Source organism: Pan paniscus, chromosome 9, assembly GCF_029289425.2.
Source record: "Pan paniscus chromosome 9, NHGRI_mPanPan1-v2.0_pri, whole genome shotgun sequence".
Lineage (NCBI taxonomy): Eukaryota > Metazoa > Chordata > Mammalia > Primates > Hominidae > Pan > Pan paniscus.
Window position 1 is genome coordinate 48,837,480 of NC_073258.2, and position 23,227 is coordinate 48,860,706.

A 23,227-nucleotide genomic window follows, 5' to 3' on the forward strand; every position below is an offset into this window, starting at 1 on the left:
AGTGAAACTCCATCTCAAGAAAAAGAAAAACAACTCAATTAACGTGCATGGTTGACTTAACAGGGTCTCCTCAGTAAAAGTAAAGGTAAATCAAGAATTCATAGAAGTCATAACTTATAGAAACCTGTGAAGCAGAAAAATAAAATGAAAGAAGTAATAACTTAGTATTGCTGTTTTGGAAAATGCTGCTTTCACTTTTGATTCATACATGTGAAAGAAATAGTAAAGAAATAGTTAAGAATCATTTTACATTTTTTTCTTTTTTTTTTTTTTGATACGGAGTCTTGCTCTGTTGCCCAGGCTGGAGTGTAGTGGTGCGATCTTGGCTCGCTGCAACCTCTGCCTCCCAGATTCAAGCGATTCTCCTGCCTCAGCCTCCTGAGTAACTGGGATTACAGGTGCGTGCCACCACGCCCGGCTAATTTTTGTATTTTTAGCAGAGACTGGATTTCTCCATGTTGGTCAGGCTGGTCTCTAACTCCTGACCTCGTGATCCACCCACCTTGGCCTCTCAAAGTGCTGGAATTACAGATGTGAGCCACCGCGCCCAGCCATATTTGTTTATTATTTTGAGTTGTTGATACTTTCTTTTTACATGAACTCTGTAGTTTATAAAATGATGAATTTGTCTACTTCAGAGTTAGGGGGAAGAGTTATCGGTGTGTACTGGCAGCAGGCTGTGGATTCAGAACTGTGAAAGCTTCTCCCAATACTATTCAGTCTTGTTTCTACCTGTTTCTTGGGGTTTCAGTGTTTCTACACTAATTTTTAGGTTAATTTCTTGGGTTTTCATTTCCTTATGCACGTAGGTAGTTTGATTATGGATCTTACATTTATGTGCTCTTCTGACTTGTGCTTTAATATTTTGGGAGCACTTGCCCACCTCTCAACATTGCCATGATAGATGGCAAACCTCTTTGTGGCTTCTCCAGGCTTCTTTGAGCATCTGTGATCAAGGAAAGGAGCACTTGGCTGTTGGGCTTTATGCAGGGTACAGGGCTTTTACCTACCTATAAGGTTAAGGTCATATCTCCCAACCCTATTCTTACTGTCATGCTCGGTTCCCTGGCATCAGATTTTCCTTACATCTATAGCTTTGATTGTACTCTTTATGGAATCTGGAATATCTACCATTTTTCTAGTTCAGCTGTGTGTCCGAACATTTTTATTGTCATTTTATCTACATCTTTATGTGTTTGTAGTGGGAGGAGGAACTGACAGCATCAGTTCAGTCCACCCTGTTGATGAAAGGCCACTTCAGAGATTTATTTATTTATTTATTTATTTAATTTATTTATTTATTTATATTTTAGAGATGGGATTTGCCCTGTTGCCCAGACTGGAGTGCGGTGAAGCAATCTTGGCTCACTGCAACCTCCACCTCCCAGGTTCAAGCGATTCTCCCGCCTCAGCCTCCCTTCTAGCTGGGACTACAGGCGCCCACTACCATGCCTGGCTAATTTTTTATATTTTTAGTAGAGACGGGGTTTTGCTATGTTGGCCAGGCTGGTCTCGAACTCCTGACGTCATGTGATCCCCTGCCCTCAGCTTCCCAAAGTGCTGGGATTACAGGCGTGAGCCACCGAGCTTGGCCTTTTAAAAGTTTTATTTTAATTAAGACATAATAATTGTTGTACATATTTATAGGATACAGTGATGTTTTGATAAATATATACATTGTGTAATGATCAAATCAGGGTAATTAGGATTGCCTGAGTCCAGGAGTTCAATACCAACCTGGCCAACATAGAGAGACCCCCATCTCTTTTTTAAAAAATCGCATAGCAAGAGTTGCAGGATTTAGTAACTGGATAGTTAATAGCAAAGGGCAGAAAAAAGGAAGTTGTTCAATTGCAGGTTTCTTTAATGTTTGTATCAAATTTACCTTTGAATTCATAGGAGCACTCAAAGAGAATTTTGCAAAGAGCAAAGCGTAAAGTAAACCTTACATACATTTATCTTGTAGAGGATGAATTGACTGCTTGGTTAACTGGACCTAAGGGAACACATAGGTCTGGGAGATAACTTTTTCCCTAGTGGAGACTGCACCCTTTTTGGCTCAATAACTGTAGTTACATAATCCTTTCAATGCTACCAGTTGTACAAAAAGTCATTGGAGCCATTGTGCCGTTATAATGATTGCATTGGTAGATAATCTGATGGTGAGAATCCAATTCTTACCTTTAGTGTAAGATAAGGGCAGTATAATCCTGCAGCGCATTTCTTTCTTTCTTTGTTTTTCTTCTTCTTGAGACAGGGCCTTGCTCTGTCACCCAAGCTGGAGTACAATGGCACAGTTGTTAGTGTTCTTTTTAACCAAAATTAGGAATGTCTGAAGTGGGTATATGTTTCAAATGCAGCCAGATCTACAAATGATAGATTCCAGTAGGTAAGTCATTTATAGTTTGGATCGCTTTAGGCCATTAACCTGTTCTTGATCACGGTGGACTATCCTGTGGCATCGTATTCCAATAATTATTTCCTCTCTCACATCTTTTTTTTCTCCTTCATTGACTTCTTGTCTCTCCCTATAAATTTGTTTAGATATCCCTATCCTGGGAGGGCCGGGTGCAGTAGCTCACACCTGTAATCCCAGCACTTTGGGAGGCAGAGGTGGGTGGATCATGAGGTCAGGAGATCGAGACCATCCTGGCTAACACAGTGAAACCCCGTCTCTACTAAAAATACAAAAAAATTACCCGGGCATGGTGGCAAGCACCTGTAGTCCCAGCTACTCAGGAGACTGAGGCAGGAGAACGGCGTGAACCCAGGAAGCGGAGCTTGCAGTGAGCCGAGATCATGCCACTGCACTCCAGCCTGGGGGACAGGGTGAGACTCCGTCTCAAAAAAAAAAAAAAAAAAAAGCCAGGCAAAGAGTATATACTATATGATTTAATCTTTTTTCCTTTTTTTGTTGGGGGTAGAGATGGAGTTTCACTATGTTCCTCAGATTGTTCTTGAACTTTGGGCCACAAGCGATCCTCCTGCCTCAACCTCCCAAAGAGCTGGGATTACAGGTGTCAGCTGCCACGCTGGGCCTATGTGATTTAGTTGATATAGTTTTTTTTTTTTTCTTTTGAGGTGGAGTCTCATTCTGTCACCAGGCTAGAGTGTTAATTCTCCTGCCTCAGCCTCCCGAGTAGCGGGGACTACAGGCGCACACCAACACGCCTCAGCTAATTTTTGTATTTTTAGTAGAGACGGGGTTTCACCATGTTGGCCAGGATGGTCTCGATCTCTTGACCTTGTAATTAGCCTGCCTTGGCCTCCCAAAGTGCTGGGATTACAGGTGTGAGCCACTGCGCCCAGCCATTGAGAAAGAATTCTACAAACTGCAGATTAAGGATCAGAGGTTTCCTAAGGATAAGGGGTATTAAGGAGTGGCTAAAGGGAGGCATGAGGAAACTTTTGGGAACTATTGGGGTTCACTATTTTGTTTTTGGTGATGGTTTTACCATACATAAGTATGTTGAATCCTATTAAATTGTATACTTTCAACATACTGTTTATTGAGAGCTACAACTCAGCTATTTTTATTGATCTATTTTGAGATGGAGTCTCACTCTGTTTCCCAGGATGGGATGCAGTGGTGCAATAAAACAAAATGTTTCTACAAGAAAATACAGGAGAATATCTTCATGATTTGCAGATCAGCAAAAATGTATTTTCTTTTCTCTGAATTTTAATAATTTATTAATCTTTCGTTTGATGGTAAGCACTTTTTTATGTTCAAAAAATAATGTTTTTCCAGGGTTCAAGTGATTCTCTTGCCCAAGCCTCCCGAGCAGCTGGGATTACAGGTGTACACCACCACTCCTGGCTAATTTTTGTATTTTTTTGGTAGAGACAGGGTTTTGCCATGTTGGCCAGGATGGTCGCAAATTCCTGACCTCAAGTGATCTGCCTGCCTCAGCTTCCCAAAGTACATCAAAACTATTTTTCATATGGAAATAGCACCCAGATGAGAACAAGCGCAGGCTATTCAGAGCAAAAGAGTCAGCTGTTATCATTTGCATTTGGCAGAGACTCAGAAGCGGGCAGAGGAGTGGGAAAGCTTTATAGTGGGGGAAAAAGGGAAGGTTTCAAGTTTTCCCTAATTGGAGGCTCCTGGCATAGGGCAGCTGGCGGCAGGCTGACTAGAAGCAGGGCATCCTGTGTGATTGGTTAGGAGGTGCATATTTGGCTTTCTTCAGTTGGTCCTAAGTTGGAGGACGTGGGGACCAAAATGTAGGGTATTAAGTCCTAGCTCTTTTGGGCCAATGGTTTTTTGTTTTCATTTTTAATTTATGATTGATACATAATAATTATACATATTTATGGGGTTCGTGTTTTGATGCATGTCTAAATTGTGTAGTGACCTATTCAGGATAATTAGCATATTCATCACCTTAAACATTTATTGTTTCTTTGTGATGAGAACATTTAAAAACCTCTCTTTTTGACTGGGCGCGGTGGCTCATGTCTGTAATCCCAGCACTTTGGAAGGCTGAGGCAGGTGAATTGCTTGAGTCCAGGAGTTCAAAACCAGCCTGGCCAACATGGCATAACCCTGTCTCTACTAAAAATACAAAAATCAGCTGGGCAAGGTGGCACATGCCTATAATCCCAGCTACTCAGGGAGGCTGAGGTACCAGAATCACTTGAACCCGGGAGTCGGAAGTTGCAGTAAGCCAAGATCGCACCATTGCACTCCAGCCTGGGTGACAGAGTGAGACTCTGTCTCAAAAAACAAAACAAAAAAACCTCTCTTGCTATTTTGAAATATATATTATTGTTAACTCCAGTCATTCTGCTATGATATAGAACACTGGAACTTATTCCTCCTATCTAACTGTGGCCTTGTACCTGCTGACCAATTTCTCACCATCAACCTACACCCTACTTCCCCATCCTCTGGTAACTCCTATTCTACTCTCTACTACTTTAATAACAACATCTTAGATTCCACGAGTGAGATCATGCAGTATTTGTCTTTCCATGCCTGGCTTATTTCACCTAACATAATGCTCTCCAGGTTCATTCATGTTGCTGCAAATGACAGGATTTTACTCTTTTTCTGTGGCTAATTTCCATGATATATATATTCCACTTTTTTTGTTTGTTTGTTTTTTGAGACAGAGTCTCACTCTGTCACCCAGGCTGGAGTGCAATGTTGTGGTATTGGCTCACTGCAACCTCCGCCTCCCAGGTTCAAGCCATTCTCCCACCTCAGCCTTCCAAGTAGCTGGGACTACAGGCGTGTGCCACCACACTCGGCTAATTTTTATTTATTTATTTATTTATTTATTTATTTATTTATTTGAGAAGGAGTCTCGCTCTGTTGCCCTGGCTGGAGTGTAGTGGTGCAATCTCGGCTCACTGCAACCTCCGCCTTCCGGGTTCAAGTGATTCTCCTGCCTCAGCCTCCCAAGTAGCTGGGACTGCAGGCACCACCACCATGTCTGGCTACTTTTTTGTATTTTTAGTAGAGACAGGGTTTTACTATGTTGGCCGGGCTGGTCTCGAACTCCTGACCTCATGATCCGCCTACCTTGGCCTCCCACAGTGCTGGGATTATAGGCGTGAGCCACCATGCCCAGCTTCCACATTTTCTTTATCTTCGTTGATAGACATTTAGGGTGATTCTATATCTTGGCTATTGTGAATTGGGCCAATTGTCATAGTGGTTATTGTTGGCTTCCTGGACTAGTTGCTAGAGATAGTCTGACTTCATTGACTCATTAGTGTAGATAGTAGGTTGGCTTCTTGGGCTGGTTGCTTCAGGTTGTGGGTCAGAATTCTGTCTTTATATATATATATATTGCCCAGCTGTAACTGTAACAGGTCCATTGTTCATTTCGTGCAGCAAGTGAGTATGCGGAGACACTGGGTTGCAGCAGAGAAAAGAGGTTTAATTGTAGGGTTGCCAAAACAGGAAACAGGAGGAGCCCTCAAATCCGCCTCCCAGGGAGTTTGTGGGTAGAGTTTCAATTTAAGAGTTTGAGAGTGGGCTGAAGTGTGGAGATCATTGGTCAAAGTATGCAGGGTAAAGTCATGGCACAGAGAGATGAAGAAGCTATGTTCTTACACTGGTTTGGTTTCTCTGTGGGGGGGCCTTTAAACTGTTTGGTGTCAGCTATTCTGCTGTACTTCAGGATCTGCTTATGCAATTTTTTTTTTTTTTTTTTTGACTGGGTCTTGTTCTGTCGCCCATGTTGGAGTGTAGTGGCACGATCTCAGCTCACTGCAGTCTCTGCCTCCCAGGCTCAAGCAATCCTCCTGTCTCAGCCTCCTGAGTAGCTGGGACTACCATGCCCAGCTAATTTTTGTATTTTTTTTTTCTAGAGATGGGGTTTCACCATGTTGCCCAGGCTGGTCTCAAACTCTTGGACTAAAGTGATTCTCCCACCTTGGCCCCCCAAAGTACTGGGATTACAGGCATGAGCCACTGTGCCCATGTACTTAAGCAATTCTTAAACAAAAGTCTTATGATTCTAACATCAGGGAGCCTGTCTGTAGAACAGTAGGGATGCAAATGATTACAAGGAAGTGGGTCAAAGTACAGCGTGATTAATGGTTAATTATATTTCTGTCCAGAATTCTTGTTAATCTTCTAAGAATGGCTTCATAGCCACTGTCTGTTAGTATATTCAGTCTCTTGTTAAAAAATAAAAAATAGGTTCCATCAGAATGGCAAGCCACCTCTGGGAGAAGATATTTGCAGTATGTATATCCAACGAAGTACTTGTATCCAGAATATATGTTTAAAACTTCAGTAAGGAAAAGAAAACCCATGGTAAAAATGGGCAAAAGGCTTAAACTAGCACTTCACAAAAGAAGATATCTTAGCTAGAGCCTCTGTTTCCAGCTACTCGGAGGCCGAGGCAGGAGGATTGCCTGAGCCTGGATGATTGAGGCTGCAGTGAGCTATGATCGTGCCACTGCACTCCAGTCTAGGCAACAGAGCAAGATTTTGTCTCACAAAATTAAAAAATACAACAATAAGATAGGATATCCAAATTGCTAATAAGCATATGAAAAGGTGCTAATAGGGGAAATTTCAGTCATCAGGGAAATGCAGATTAGATGAGATACTACCAGATACTACTATCTTTACCAGAATGGCTAAAATTAAAGAATAAGTATTACCAAGTGGTGTATAGATTTATAGCAACTGGAGCACTCGAACGCTGCTGGGACTGTGAACTGGTACAGATACTTTAAACCTTTCTGGCAGTGTCTGTTTAAGCTAAACATACGTACCATGTACTCAGTGACCCACCATTAACATTCCTGACTTTGTCTCTGATAGCAGTGAATGTTTACATCCACCAAAAGACACATATAAGAATATGATAGCTAAAAACAGGAAACAACTCAAATGTTTATCATCAGTAGAATTTTATTTATTTATTTAAGATGGAGTCTTGCTCCATTGCCCAGGCTGGAGTGCAGTGGTGCGATCTCGGCTCACTGCAACCTCTGCCTCCTGGGTTCAAGCAGTTCTCTGCCTCAGCCTCCTGAATAGCAGGGATTACAGGTGCCCACCATCACACCCAGCTAATTTTTGTATTTTTAGTAGAGACGGGGTTTCACCATCTTGGCCAGGCTGGTCTTGAACTCCTGACCTGGTGATCCACCCGCCTCGGCCTCCCAAAGTGGTGGGATTACAGGCGTGAGCCACTGTGCCCGGCCTAGAATTTATTTTTAATATTATGTTATATTCATGAGATAGGGTACTATGAAGCAATGAAAAAGAATAAACTGCTGCTATATCCAACAATATAGATGAATCGTATTATAGACATAATGTTGAATAAAAGCCACACACAAAAAAGTTAATATTATTGATTACATTTGTAAGAAATTCAAAACAACCCAATAATCTGTGGTGATATAAATCAGTAATTATTTCCTTTTGGTGGATTTATAGACTGAGAGGGGTGTAATGGAACCTTCTAGAATATTGGATATGTTCTATAACTTTATCTGGATTGTGGTTATATGGGTGTATACATATAAAAATATTTATTGACCTGTACACCCAAGATTTGTGCATTTCAGTGCATCTAAGTTATACCTGATTTTTTTTTTTTTTTTTCGAGACAGAGTTTTTTACTCCTGTTGCCCAGGCTGGAGTGCAGTGGAGCACCCATGGCTCACTGCCCATGGCTCACTGCAGCCTTGACCTCCAGGGCTCAGGCCATTCTCCCACCTCATCCTCCCGAGTAGCTAGGACTACAGGCATGTGCCACCATGCCTGGCTAAATTTTTTTGTATTTTGATTAGAGACGGGTTGTGCCATGTTGTCCAGGCATCTCCAACTCCTGGTCTGTGATCCTGCAAGTGATCCAACTGCCTCAGCCTCCTAAACTGTTGGGATTACAGGTGTGCACCACCGTGCCCGACCAAAAAAAAATTTAACGTGTACCCATTATTTCCTCTTTCAGCTCTCCTTTTGTTTATTCTTTTCCTTAAAATCTTTTCCCAGTCTGGCTTCCCTGTTTTTGTTAAATGAAACTCTAGCCTCTCAGTTATCCATGTTTAAAACTCTGCTACTCCTTTGTCCTGTTTCTTAAGTCAGTCATTAAATCTTATCAGCTCTTCCTTGTTTTTTTGTTTTTGTGGGGTTTTTTTTTTTTTTTTTTTTTGGATGGAATCTCACTCTGCCACCCAGGCTGGAGTGCAGTGGCGCAATCTCAGCCCACTGCAACCTCTGCCTTCTGGGTTCAAGCAATTCTCTTGCCTCAGCCTCCCAAGTAGCTGGTATTACAGGCGTGTGCCACCACACCCAGCTAATTTTTGCATTTTTAGTAGAGACGGGTTTCACCATGTTGGCCAGGCTGGTCTCAAACTCCTAACCTCAGGTGATCCACCCTCCTCGGCCTCCCAAAGTGGTAGGATTACAGGCGTGAGCCACCGTGCCTGGCCTTCAGCTTTTCCTTTAAAATATCACCCAGTCATGCCTATGCTAGATCATGCCTTGATCACAATCCTTAATTATTGCCAAGGACCTAACTGATTTCCCCATTTTTCATACTCAAAAGTGTTCTGCATTATGCCCGTAAAGCTATCTTTCTAAAGCACCATTCAGGATGTTGTTACCACTCTGATTGTGTCACTTCCTCTCGTCAAAAGCCTTGGGTGAGCTCCCCTGTCTCACACACTAGGTGCAGATCTGGCTTCTAGACGCTGATTGTATTCAAGATGCTAATGGTCTGGCCCCAACCAGCTGTATTACTTCCTGTGAACAAAAGTTCTCTGCAAAGGAATTTGGAGGAAAGAGACTTTATCCCAGTGAACAGTTTGTAAACTGGCAGAACAAAGGGAGGGTGCAGGTTTTATAGTGCCTAGGTTCAGAGTCAGGTCTGTTTATGCAAAGGAAGGATTGAAACTTGCCTAGTTCTGGTTGGTCAGCATAGCCGAGTTCTGATTGGTTGATACAGCTGACCCCTGATTGGTTAGTTTCCAGGCCCAAAACCAGAGGTCTCTCAGACATTTGTTTCAAACGGCTGAGGGAGTTCAGGGGTTGGGGGTTGGGGGTTGGCGGTTCTTGCCCCGTTTAGCTCGGGATCAACAGCTCCAACAACGTGTCCAATCAACAACGGCTTGATTGTAAAAAGGGAGGTCTTCTACTACTTTTATACATGTTTTTGAGAACAAAGAGTACATGACTACTTGGTCCCCCAGCTATGGCCATCTTGTTCTGTTTTAAACATGACACCCCTCAGCTGCGGGAGTCTATTTTATCTGCTGGCTCAGGACGTCCATTAACATTTTCCAACTATACTCAATCCTTTGGAAAACTGGAGAAAACTGGAGTACTTAATATTTCTAAACCTAATTTGCTCTGTATTGTTTATACCTCTTTGTTCATGCTCGTCTCTCTCTAAATGCATTCTTTCTCTCAAATCATCTCAAATCATTTCAACCTGGGAGGGCTTTTGTTTTGTTTTGTTTTGTTTTTAATGAGACCGGGTCTCACCATGTTGATCTTGCCCAAGCTGGTCCAAATTCCTTGGCTCAAGCAGTCCTCCTGCCTTGGCCTCCCAATGTGTTGGGATTACAGGCATGACCCATAGCGGCCAGCCAGGGAGGGCATTCATGGTGTGTTTCATGAAATCCATGAATCCCCATGAAATTTTATGCAAACATTCCTATATGTATGTTTTTTTCTGGAGAAAGGGCTTTTGTCAATAGATTCTCAAAAGCCCATAACTCCCCAAAGTTAAATTGATTTAGTGGCCTTTGAAGGAATATAAATTAACTAATGTGTGTTCAGCAAAGTTTATGTCTCATTAAAATTTAGTCCTGAATCTGCTGGATGATGAAATAATTTTGAATGGATAATTATATTTAAAGCTCAAAGTTTCAGAATCAGGTAAAATGTTCTCATTCATTTTTTAGGTTCCTAGATGTAGCTCAGTGTGGAATCTGTTTTCCTCAAGAGATAGTATCTCAGTATTTTTCACTTTGGTATCTTTAGTTAAAGGAAATTTTTTTCCTCCCACTCCCACATGATTATTCCTAGGCTAGTAGACAATACCATCTCTGTATGCTTTGATGTATCAATGCCTTTTTAAAGATATTAGTCATATTTTTTTCACTTTTTTTTTTTTAGATTCCTATAGGCAATGGAAACTGATCTCAATTCCCAGGACAGAAAGGACCTGGACAAGTTTATTAAATTTTTTGCCCTCAAGGTAATGTGTCCATTCTCTTGAGCCTAGAACTGTTAGAAATAACTTCCGTGCTTCTCCCTTTTGCGAACAACTCTCTTTGGAAAGTAGCATAACAGCTTGCAGCTTGCCCATTTTAAGGGATACTTCTGTCTGTTGTCAACCAAACTGTGAGGTATGGGGGCGGTATTGGGGGTGTAGCTAAAATGTAGCTTCCAATTTTCCACAGCTACTTGTTCAAAAAAAAAAAATTTTTTTTTTTTTTTTTGCCAGTCTGTTTGCAGAAATGTCAAACTGTTATGCCAGGTTATTGGCACAGTATGTTCCCTTTGGGTGGGAACAAAGACCATCAGCTGGAATGGGCAGCATTTTGGACATCTTTCTTTAAGTTTCAAGTAATCCTGAAATGTTCAACTTTTATATATTCTTCCCTTCCTGGTAAATGAGGAATTAAAATTGAATTTTGAATGCCATATTTTCCTAAATCTAAAAATCATTTCTACCTATGTCACTCCTCTCAACCATTGCCATGCTAGAACAATCCATGTAGTTGATTTTAGTTGTAAAATTATGTGGAAGACTTTTGCCATATGGGCCAAATGATATGAATAATTGTGGAATTTTTGTTTTAAATCTACCATGGTGTTATAAGTTTGTGGCAGGGAATATTTAAAACCACAGTTGGACACGTTTCTTTATGAACATCATAGCCACCATGCTCAGCTTTCCTTCTGCCATATGAATATTACAGTTTCCAAGCCTCAACCTGTAATTCCTTTCATTGGTTGACACTGTACCCTCAGGAATGTTTATAAAGTTATTTTTTGTATGTGGTGTTTTTTCTATCTGTTCTCAAAAATTAAAATTATACTGTTTCCCAAAGTATACTTATGATTAATTGGCATCTTTTAAACTCTGTATTGGGAGGATTTTAACCCTGATCGGGAGCCAGATTAGTCTAAGACTTTTCATCATTTTAGGATTTCTTTTGTGTTTTTTTTTTTCTTTAGACTGTCCAAGTGATTGTCCAGGCTCGACTTGGTGAAAAGATTTGCACTCGTTCATCATCTTCTCCAACGGGTTCAGATTGGGTAAAATTCTATTATTTACTAAGATGTATACTGTAGTGTTTGTCACAAGGAATGTGTAAAGTTCTCAAGTGCAATAATAAGTAATACCATTTATAATATTATAAAAGTAAAATATCTAATTCCATTTGATCCATTTACTTGAAAAGGTTGTTCTTATTGTATGTTAATCCTGAATTTATTTGGTTCTTAACTTTCTGCTGTGATAGATGAAAAGCTTAGTCCTTGTAGGATAAAAATTGTGTCTTAGCTAATTTTTGTAATGATAATTACCTTTTTCAACTTGAGATTTGGGGCTTTGATGCAGGATTATCCCTTAGGGGAAGGGAGAAGTGAATGAATTGTCTTCCTTAATCAGCCACAGCAATACTTGCATTACCCAGCATACACTAATTTCTTTTTCCATAATGTTCCTGTGAGTGTTTCATGCAGAAGTCCCTTTTGTTTTCCAGTTCAACTTAGCAATCAAAGACATCCCAGAGGTTACACATGAAGCAAAGAAGGCACTGGCAGGGCAGCTGCCTGCGGTCGGGAGGTCCATGTGTGTGGAGATTTCACTTAAGACTTCTGAGGTAAGGCTATGGCCAGGTTGGTGTCTTCATTTAGCACTGAAGGCTCCTCACACTCTGAGTCCAGTTCATTTCTCAGTCTTATTCCTGCCCCTTTCCTCTCTGATATTCTTATCATTCTCTGAGGGGGTCATGGTTTTTTTTTGTTCTTTTTTGTTTGTTTGTTTTGTTTTGTTTTTTTGAGACTGAGTCTCGATCTGTCGCCCAGGCTGGAGTGCAGTGGAGCGATCTCGGCTCACTGCAACCTCTGCCTCCCAGGTTCAAGTGATTCTCCTGCCTCAGCCTCCTGAGTAGCTGGGATTACAGGTACATGCCACCATGCCTGGCTAATTTTTGTATTTTTAGTAGAGACAAGGTTTCGCCATGTTAAGTCAGGCTGATCTCGAATTCCTGACCTTGTGATCCGCCCGCATTGGCCTCCCAAAGTGCTGGGATTACAAGGGTGAGCCACTGCGCCCACCCTGTTTTTTGTTTTTTGTTTTTGTTTTTTTTTTTGAGACAGAGTTTCACTCTTGTTGCCCAGGCTGGAGTACAGTGGCACGATCTTGACTCACTCCAGCCTCCGCTTCCTGGATTCAAGCGATTCTGCTGCTTTAGCCTCCCAAGTGGCTTGGATTACAGGAGCCTACCACCATGCCCAGCTAGTTTCTTTATTTTTAGTAGAGACAGGGTTTTGCCATTTTGGCCAGACTGGTGTTGAACTCCTGACCTCAGGTAATCCGCCCACTTTCGGCCTCCTAAAGTGCTGGGATTACAGGCGTGAGCTACTGCGCCTGGCCTGTTTTGTTTTTTGAGACAGGGTCTTGCTCAGTTACCCAGGCTGGAGTGCAGTGGCACAATCATGGCTCATTGCAGCCTCGACCTCCTAGGCTCAAACAGTCCTCCCACCTCAGCCTCCTGAGTAGCTGAGACTATAGGCATGCACCACCATGCCCAGCTAGTTTTTGTATTTTTTGTAGAGATGGGGTTTCACCATGTTGCCCAGGCTGGTCTCAAACTCCTGAGCTCAAGCGATCCGCCTGCCTCAGTCTCTCAGAGTGCTGGGATTACAGGGGTCGTGGTTTTTGAACTTATTATTCCAACCACTTGGTATAGGCTCTTTTCCCTCTTGTTCACATGACATACTTCTGCTCATCCTTCAAGACTTGCGTGCTCTAGAAACTTTCCCCCTTTTAATGGGAGATATAACTGGAGTCTTTACTTAGACTTCGTATGCTGCTTTGTTTATATTTGTTTCTAGTGTGTGACTTGCTGGGTGGTGGTGGTTGTTGCTTTTTGGGTTTTTTTTTTTTTTTTTTGAGACAGAGTCGCCTAGGTTGGAGCGCAGTGGCATGATCTCAGCTCACTGCAACCTCCGCCTCCCGGGTTCAAGCGATTCTCGTGCCTCAGCCTCCCGAGTAGCTGGGATTACAGGTGCGTGCCACCATGCCTGGCTATTTTTTGTGTTTTTTGTAGAGATGAGGTTTCACCATGTTGGCCAGGCTGGTCTCGAACTCCTGACTTCAGGTGATCCACCTGCGTGGGCCTCCCAAAGTGCTAAGATTACAGACCTGAGCCACCATGCCCAGCCTGCTATTGTTTTGAGACTGGGTCTCACTCTGTCACCCAGGCTGGAGTGCAGTGGCGCAATCATGGCTCACTGCAGCCTCAAATTCCTAGGTTCAGGGGATCCTCCCACCTCAGCCTTTCCAAGTAGCTGGGAGTATAGGCTGCACCACCACACATGGCTAATGTTTAAAAAAAAAAATTTTTTTTGTAGAGACAGGGTCTCCCTGTACTGCCCAGGCTGGAGTGCAGTTCTGCTTATAGCTCACTGCAGCTTCAAACTCCTGGCCTCAACTGATCCTCCTGCCTCACACTCCAAAAGTGCCGGGATTATAGGAGTGAGCCACTTTGCCCAGCCTGTGTTGTGAGTTTTAAAAAATGTTTTTGCTTGCCTTATTTCACATTAGGATTGATGCAGATACTGTTTCAATGTATTTTCACTGATAGATTATAAGGCTGTATGGTATAATGAAAGGTAAATAGAATTTGGAGCTACACAGAGCCAAATTCAATCCCAGCTGAGTGACTTTAGCCAAATTACTTAACCCCACCCTCACTAGCACTTTTTTTTTCTGCTCTGTTGCCCAGGCTGGAGTGCAGTGGCACGATCTTGGCTCACTGCAACCTTCCCCTCCTGGGTTCAAGCGATTCTCTTGTCTCAGCTTCCTGAGTAGCTGGGACTACAGGCACCCGCTACCACGCCCAGCTAATTTTTGTATTTTTAGTACAACTCCCAAAGTGCTGGGATTACAGGCGTGAGCCACCATGCCTGGCCCAGCAATTGTAATTCTGAAAATTTTCCCAAAGAAATTAATTGAGTTTGTGGGAGAAGTTTTAGTCTCAAGGTTGTTTATCACAATTTTTGCAGTAATGAAAATTAGAAACAACCTTTATGTTCACACGAAGATGAAGATACCCCAAAAAAAGAATAAAGAAACAACCTTGGCCGGGCACAGTGGCTCACGCCTGTAAACCCAGCACTTTGGGAGGCCAAGGCAGGCAGATCACGAGGTCAGGAGATCCAGATCATCCTGGCTAACATGTGAAACCCTGTCTCTACTAAAAATACAAAAAATTAGCTGGCTGTGATGGCAGGCGCCTGTAGTCCCAGCTATTTAGGAGGCTGAGACAGGAGAATGGCGTGAACCCGGGAGGCGGAGCTTGCAGTGAGCCCAGATTGCACCACTGCACTCCAGCCTGGGCGACAGAGTGAGACTCTGTCTTTAAAAAAAAAAAAAAAAAAAAAAGAGAGAGAGAGAGAGAGAAACAACCTTTATGTCCAAGAATTGGAGGACTGGTTGGATAAAATGATAGTCATATGGTGGGATACTGTGGAACCATTTTAAATGATTTAGAATTTTTAATTATAAGGAAAATTCCATGACGTATTTATTAAGAAAAAGCAAGTCATCAAAATAGCATATAGACTGTGATTGCCCTTTTATTTAGAGAAGAGGCTTGTTCGATTATAAGTTGATATCTATTCTTTTTGCTTATCTATACCTTTTAATATTTTTATAGTGACTGTAATGCTTTGAAATTAAAAATTTTTTAAACAAATATTTTAAATTTGTCCTTTCTACAGGGAGATTCCATGGAGCTGGAAATATGGTGTCTTGAAATGAATGAAAAGTAAGTGCTGCGTCTTAGGGTCCTTGGTTGTGGTTGCTGAGGATAAAGTAGATGACATCATGTGAAAAGCAGGGCTTTGTTTTCAGAGTCAGGGAGGGCATTCTGACCACTTAACAAAGCCAATAGATCTTTGCTACAATTTGCTTCATCCTTGGCTTCCAGCCTGGACACAGAGATGACCTTCAGAGGGAACATCAGTCCAGAGAGACTCAGATACTACAGGGAAAGGAGCAGCAGAAAAAGCTGAAAAGGCTTTGTTGTTTTCCCAGAGTACAGCTAGTTCTCTGATTAAATCCCTTGCGAGCTCTTGTAATACGACTACTCTGTTTTGTCTGTTTTCTGTGTGGCAGCCATCCAATAAGATTTCCCCTCCCTGCTCCTTTTTACAGACTGTATGGGTCATGGATTGGAAATGCATGTTATTTCCTTTCCCCATTTTCTTCTTTCAAGGCAGATTAGCTTACCTCTTGCCTGAAGCTTCAGTTTTCAACAAGAGTATATAGGAAAATTGAGGAAACATCAACACATCAAAAGAAAAATCTTAGTGATAAGTATATGTAGTGGACATTAATTTTCTTTATTGAATAAATGCAATTGCCAGGTTATGGCCCAAAATTTTAGAGCCAAGCTGACTTTTCTGCAGACTTCTGTTAGATTATCGAGATAGACAGCTCATAGGATAGTACATGTTTGCACCTTCAGTGTATATAATTGCAGTATTTATTTATTTATATGTTTTCAGATGTGCTGCTTTATTTCTAAAAAAAAAATAACCACTTTGAAGCTAGAAAAAATATATTGGGTGCCTTTTGGTGCTCATTTGCCTGTGTCTAGTACATGAGAAAGTAAAACATTGGCTTACCTCAGTAATCTGTTGATAAAGGTGTAATTAGAGTTCTCTGGTTAGTCAGAACATGTCTTAATAATAAATTTGGTCTTGTGTAGCTCCAGCGCTAAATAGAAGAATGCTGACCATATCTTTGTGCCTGGCAGGTGTGATAAAGAAATCAAAGTTTCCTACACGGTGTACAACAGACTGTCATTGCTGCTGAAGTCCCTTCTTGCTATAACTAGGGTGACACCAGCCTATAGGCTCTCCAGGAAACAAGGGCATGAATATGTCATATTATACAGGTAAACAGCATAGATGGTCATCTTGATTCACTCATCAACCCCCTCACTTTGTACATTGTCTGACATTTAGATGTTCTGTGATGATGTTTTGGACAGTTGGTTGGTTTGTTGGATTATTGATGCTGTCGCTTTCATGTGATCACTATCCAGCCTGCCTTATGAACCTCACCCTTCCAAAGCCACCAGGTTTATTATCCTTTTCTATATGCACAATCGTGATTCCTGTGGAATGGATGTTGAGGTCCTAGTGATAAACATCTTAGAGCTAGGGAAGGAAGTCAAGAGTTTTATTTATTTATTTATTTAGAGACAGAGTCTCGCTCCATCGCCCAGGTTAGAGTGCAATGGCGCGATCTTGGCCCATTGCAGCCTCTGCCTCCCGGGTTCAAGTGATTCTCCTGCCTTAGCCTCCCGAGTAGATGGGACTACAGGCACCCGCCACCATGTGCAGCTAATTTTTGTATTTTTAGTAGAGACAGGGTTTCACCATATTGGCCAGGCTGGTCTCGAGCTCCTGACCTTGTGATCTGCCTGCCTCAGCCTCCCAAAGTGCTGGGATTATAGGTGTGAGCCACGGCACCCGGCCTGGAAGTCAAGACTTTAAAAAACAGTCTATACTGGGAAGATTCCACAGTTTTCTGTATTCCAGGGTTAAATTAAAACTTTGTCTAACAAACTGTCAGCTCAGTTTAAGTTTTTAATTAGTTGTCTGTGGATATAAAGAATGGGTCAACAGAGTATTTTCCTTGGAGCATTTCACCTCAGCACATTTATTGAGCACCTTTTTAGTGCAAGCATTGTGCCAGGAGAACTTAAGAACTATACAGAGGCCCAGCATTAGAGGTGGTTTAATGTAGTGAGGGAAACAATTTGATACATGTATAATTACTTTTAAAAAGCAGGATTTGAAAACTGCAAACCAGAATCAGGAAAAAAAGGTACTGAGAGAATATAGAAAGATAAAATTTGTTCTGGTTGGTAAACAGTGCAGGTCTTATGAAGGAAGTAGCATTCAAGCTAGCCTATTAGGGAAAGAGAATTTGAGCTGGTAGAAGTGAGGGAGAATAATTATTCCAGATGGAGAGCTCAGCAGCTAGCAAGGCACAGAAGTGGAGGGCAGGGTCAGAGCTCTGCTCAGATTGTCAGATGAACCAGAGTGGTGGAGTAGAGGGTATGTAGCAAAGTGTGAGAGAAGAGCTTGGAATGCTGGGGTCCCAAATCTACCAAAGATGCCTTTCTTTTGTATTTAGTGATAAGCCATTGGTTTAAGCCTTTGCCTTACATGTATAGAGCTGATTTTTAGATGAATAGTATAGCAAGATAGAGGGACCAAAGGAGGAGAGACTTATCTAGTTCTGTTGAAGTAATCCGGTACCTGAGAATAGTTGTCATTTCCTTTAACTTTCTTAGCAATATCCTAGCAAGCCTAACCATGTCTATTTTTCTAGGTCTTTAATAAATTTTTGCCATCTTCTCTGTAGTCTTCTGGTTTCAAGTTGTTTTATTTGAAAATTGCTAGACTTCTATTGAGATATATTAGAAAGATACCCTACTAAAATCATCGGCTTAGTTACCTAGGACTGCTAGTCCTTTTCATACAAGTGTTTAAAGTGTTCCTTTATCATGTATCTCTGGAGTAATTACTGCTCACAGGGGCTGGACGCACGGCTGTAATCCCAGCACTTTGAGAGGCTGAGGTGGGGGGTCACTTGAGGTTAGGAGTTCGAGACAAGCCTGACAACATAGCGAAACACTGTCTCTACTAAAAATACAAAAAATTAGCTGGGCAGGGTGGCACGCTCCTGTAATCCCAGCTACTCGGGAGGCTGAGGCACGAGAATCACTTGAACCCAGGAGGCGGAGGTTGCAGGGAACCAAGATCACACCACTGCACTCCAGCCTGGGTGACAGGGCTATACTGTATCTCAAAAAACCCCAAACAAACTAGTACTGCTCACAGGATGTTGATCATTTAGGAGTGCTTTTGGATACAAATAACTGTAGCTTAGATCTAGAGATGTGGGTGATCTCAGAGGTAGACTTGGCTTTTCCACCTGCTTTTTATACTATTGTTAGAAGGTTAACAGCGTGATACCATTAAAGAATAGTCTTGACCAGGTGTAGTGACTCACGCCTATAATCCCAGCACTTCGGGAGGCCGAGGCAGGAGGATCACCTGAGGTCAGGAGTTCGAGACCAGCCTGGGCAACATAGTGATACCTTGTCTCTACTAAAAATGTAAAAAATTAGCCAGGTGTGGTGGTTCACATCTGTAGTCCCAGCTACTCAGGAGGCTGAGGGAGGATTGCTTGGGTCCAGAAGGTCAAGGCTTCAGTGAGCCATAATCACACCACTGCACTCCAGCCTGGGTGACAGAGCAAGACTCTGTCTCAAAAAAATACACATAGCCAAGAAAAAGTTTAGCAAATTTTAAGCACTGTATCAGTATTTACATGAATAGTGAACTGCCTGAGTCTCAGCTTTTTGTTAAAGGCCTTAAAGGGTATTTACTTAGCAAGATCTCTTTTACCAACACTTTATTAACATTGTTCCTGTATTACTTTATGGCAGGAGTCACTAAACTATGGTCAGCCGACCATCTGCTTGTTTTTATAAAAAAAGTTTTTTTAGGACACAGCCATCCCCTTTGTTTACATATTGTCTATGGCTACTTTTGCAATACAACAGAAAGCTGAGTATTTGTTAGAGCCTATACGGCCCACAATCTTAAAATAGTTACCATTTGGTCCTTTACAGAAAGGTTTGCTGATCCCTGCTTTTTTAGTATCTTTTGTCTGTCGTATCTGTAGTACTTTTGTGCTTTGTGTTTCAGATATTTACATACATTTCATTTTTTTTTTTTTTTTTTTTTTTGAGGTGGAGTCTTGCTCTGTCACCTAGGCTGTGCAGTGGCACGATTTTGGCTCACTGCAACCTCCACCTCCTTGGTTCAAGTGATTGTCGTGCCTCAGCCTTCCAAGTAGCTGGGATTAATAGGCATGCACCACCACGCCTGGCTAATTTTTGTATTTTAATTAGAGATGGGGTTTCACCATGCTGGCCAGGCTGGTCTTGAACTCCTGACCTCAACTGATCTGCCCACCTCGGCCTCCCAGAGGGCTGGGATTACAGGCGTGAGCCACCATGTCCAGCTACATTTCTTTTCTTTCATACAAAACTGTAGTCTGTAAGACCTAGGATTCGGATTTATCCTTATTTCATTCCTAACATCTAACCATGAAGCTTCTTTTTTTTTTTTTTTTTGAGACGGAGTCTCACTGTGTTGCCCAGGCTGGAGTACAATGGCACAATCTCGGCTCACTGCAAGCTCCGCCTCCCAGGTTCACGCCATTCTCCTGCCTCAGCCTCCCGAGTAGCTGGGACTACAGGCACCCGCCACCACGCTCGGCTAATTTTTTGTATTTTTAGTAGAGACGGGGTTTCACCATGTTAGCCAGGATGGTCTCGATCTCCTGACCTCGTGATCCACCCGCCTCAGCCTACCAAAGTGCTGGGATTACAGGCGTGAGCCACCGCGCCTGGCGAAGCTTCTTCATACATTGTTGGAGCTTAGTATTTATTGAATAAACCCATGTATATATTTAATTTTAACAATATTACTTGAAAAATATGAAAATAGATTTTAGGTATTTTGAATTCAAACTTTTTGCTAATATAGACTGGCCTGTCCAGGGAGAATCATAGGAAGGTTCCACTATGTTTATGTTTTTATTATTTTTTTTCAGAATAGTCTTACCTAGTTCATTATTCCACGGTGGAAAAGATTTACTGCTTTGTTAAGCCATCTACTTAGAGATTTCTTCATGGCCAGGCACAGTTGGCTCACAACTGTAATCCCAGCACTTTGGGAGGCTGAGGTGGGAGGATTGCTTGAGCCCCGGAGTTTCAGACCAGCCTGGGTCACATGGCAAGACCTCATCACTACTATTTTTAAAATTTTATATATATACATATATATATATGTGTATGTGTGTGTGTATAAAAGAGAGCTTCCCACAACTAAAGACCACTTATCAAACTCTAGTACATTCTGGTCAGGTATGGTGGCTCATGCCTGTGATCCCAGCACTTTGGGAGACTGAAGTGGGAGAATAATTTGAGGCCAGGACCAGGGGCAGTGGCTCACGCCTGTAATCCCAGCACTTTGGGAGAATGAGGTGGGAGGATCGCTTGAGTTCAGGAGTTCGATACCAGCCTGGGCAACACACCGAGACCCTGTCTATACTAGAAATAAAAAAACTTAGCTGGGTGTGGTGGCACGTGCCTGTAGTCCCAGCTGCTTAGGAGGCTGAGGTGAGAGGATCTCTTGAGCCCAGGAGGTTGAGGCTGCAGTGGGCAGTGGTCATACCACTGCACTCCAGCATGGGCAACACACTGAGACCCTGTCTCAAAAAAAACAGTTGAGGCCAGGAGTTTGCGACCAGCCTGGGCAATAGTTAGACCCTGTCTCTACCAAAAATTATTTTTAAAAAACCCGAAAAACAGGCCAGGCATGGTGGCTTGCACCTGTAATCCCAGCACTTTGGGAGGCTACGGCGGGCGTATCACTTGAGCTCAGGAGTTCAAGACCAGCCTGGGCAACGTGGCGAAACCCTGTCTCTACCAAAAATACAAAAATTAGCCAGGCATGGTAGCGCATACCTGTAGTGCCAGCCATTTGGGAGGCTGAGGCACAAGAATCGCTTGAGCCCAGGAGGTGGAGGTTGCAGTGAGCCAAGATGGTGCCATTGCACTCCAGCCTGAGCGACAGAGCGAGACACTGTCTCAAAAAAAACCAAAAAACAGGTCCGGGCGCAGTGGCTCACGCCTGTAATCCCAGCACTTTGGGAGGCTGAGACGGGCGGATCACGAGATCAGGAGATCGAAACCATCCTGGCTAACACGGTGAAACCCCGTCTCTACTAAAAATACAAAAAATTAGCCGGGCGTGGTGGCGGGTGCCTGTAGTCCAGCTGCTCGGGAGGCTGAGGCAGGAGAATGGCATGAACCTGGGAGGCGGAGCTTGCAGTGAGCCGAGATTGCACCACTGCACTCCAGCCAGGGCGACAGAGTGAGACTCAGTCTCAAAAAGCAAAACAAACAAACAAAAAAAAAAACAGCCGGGCGTGGTGGCATGCGTCTGTAATCCCAGCTACTTGGGAGGCTGAGGTAGGAGAATCGCTTGAACCCAGGAGGCTGGAGGTTGCAGTGAGCCGAGATCATGCCACTGCACTGCGGCCTGGGTGACAGAGCAAGACTCCGTCTCAAACAAAACAAAACAAAAAAAACCAGTGCCTTCTAGTAGCAATCCTAGACCTGTTGGCCACTTTTATTTATATATTCTTTATTTCTCAGTAGGTATAATTTTAAAATACATTTTAGTAGCAGAGAGAAGAAACTTAAATAGCAGTTTCCACTTAATTATTATTTTCCTCATTTCTTTTTTTGAGACAACGTCTCATCTTTTTGCCCAGGCTGGAATGCAGTGGTGCAATCTTGGCTCACTGCAGCGTCAACTTCCTGGGCTTAAGTGATCCTCCCACCTCAGCCTCCCAGTTATCTGGTACTCCAGGCATGCACCATCACACCCGGCAAGATTATTTTTTGTCAATGCAGGGTCTTGCTATGTTGCCCAGACTGGTCTTGAACTCCTGGCCTCAAGTGATCCTCCCAAAGTGCTGGGATCACAGGCATGAGCCACTGTGCCTGGCCTTATTTTCCTTATTTTTTAACCAACCCACTCTGTACGTCTCCATGCCTGTAGCTTAATTGAAGTAGTAGGAATTACTAATGCTCCATCAGCAGAGGTATTTGAGCAGATGAGTAAGGAAGGCTTTGTTTTATTTTGTTTCTACGTGTTTTGGCTATAGAGGCCCTTAGGAGTAAAGAATCAGGTAACATTTCTTATTTTTTCTTCCATACAGGATATATTTTGGAGAAGTTCAGCTGAGTGGCTTAGGAGAAGGTATGTATCAACGGTTGAAAAACATCGTAGTGTTCAGAGCTCTCCTAACTTCAGAGATGAGCTTTGTTTCTACTTGTTATAATATGTAGATTGTCATCTTAATATGCATAATACAAGTAAAGAAAAGATGAGAATGCAGGTAGGTGGTCCAGGTTACCCCTGATCTGCCAGGGTAACCAAATAATTTTTCCCAAAGTTCCAGGAACTCAGTCTTCTTTCTTACTCTTTATAAAACTGTATATTTTCCTAATTTTCTACAGTGAGGATGTTAAATGTTTCTGATGAACAACAAAAATTTTGAAAAATTGGAAATGAAACCAAGAAAATCAGGAAAGCTTTGTTGAAAGTGTCACTTGCAAGGCCTTGGCTCTTTACTTAGCCGTGGAGTGGCAGCTTGGGTGGAAGGCAATTACTTCTTAAACTGAAGTGTTTGTGTGACATTCTAGTGCTCCTTCACTGTCTTTTTTAGCATGTGATGTATCCTTTGCAGGGCTGGTTAGTAGAACTTTCTCAGGCCTTAAAACTAACAGTTATTTTATCTCTTTGAAGGTAGCTTTATCTATAAATAGAGTGCTGTTTCCCTTGCCAATATTGGCTCAATATAGAATACATTGAGAGGGAAGAAACCTATATATG

The 23,227-nt window shown here is 42.4% G+C and overlaps 1 protein-coding gene across 23 annotated transcripts in view; it reads left to right on the forward strand.

The window, feature by feature from the left end:
• The window catches only part of ATG13 (autophagy related 13), a 44,294-nt gene that overhangs the window by 3,489 nt on the left and 17,578 nt on the right, over window positions 1-23,227 (forward strand). For 9 of the 23 annotated variants that reach the window (XM_024930940.4, XM_003815210.6, XM_024930941.4 and 6 more), the window contains 6 exons: window positions 10,601-10,682; window positions 11,669-11,749; window positions 12,199-12,318; window positions 15,446-15,492; window positions 16,486-16,626; window positions 22,551-22,591. In XM_024930940.4, coding sequence (XP_024786708.1) covers window positions 10,614-10,682; window positions 11,669-11,749; window positions 12,199-12,318; window positions 15,446-15,492; window positions 16,486-16,626; window positions 22,551-22,591 — 499 coding nt within the window. In that variant the 5' untranslated portion in view covers window positions 10,601-10,613. Of the gene's footprint in view, window positions 1-223; window positions 399-7,348; window positions 9,801-10,600; window positions 10,683-11,668; window positions 11,750-12,198; window positions 12,319-14,140; window positions 14,225-15,445; window positions 15,493-16,485; window positions 16,627-22,550; window positions 22,592-23,227 lie in introns of those variants that run through there. The other 14 variants (XM_063608431.1, XM_063608442.1, XM_063608434.1 and 11 more) reach the window with 5 other exon arrangements.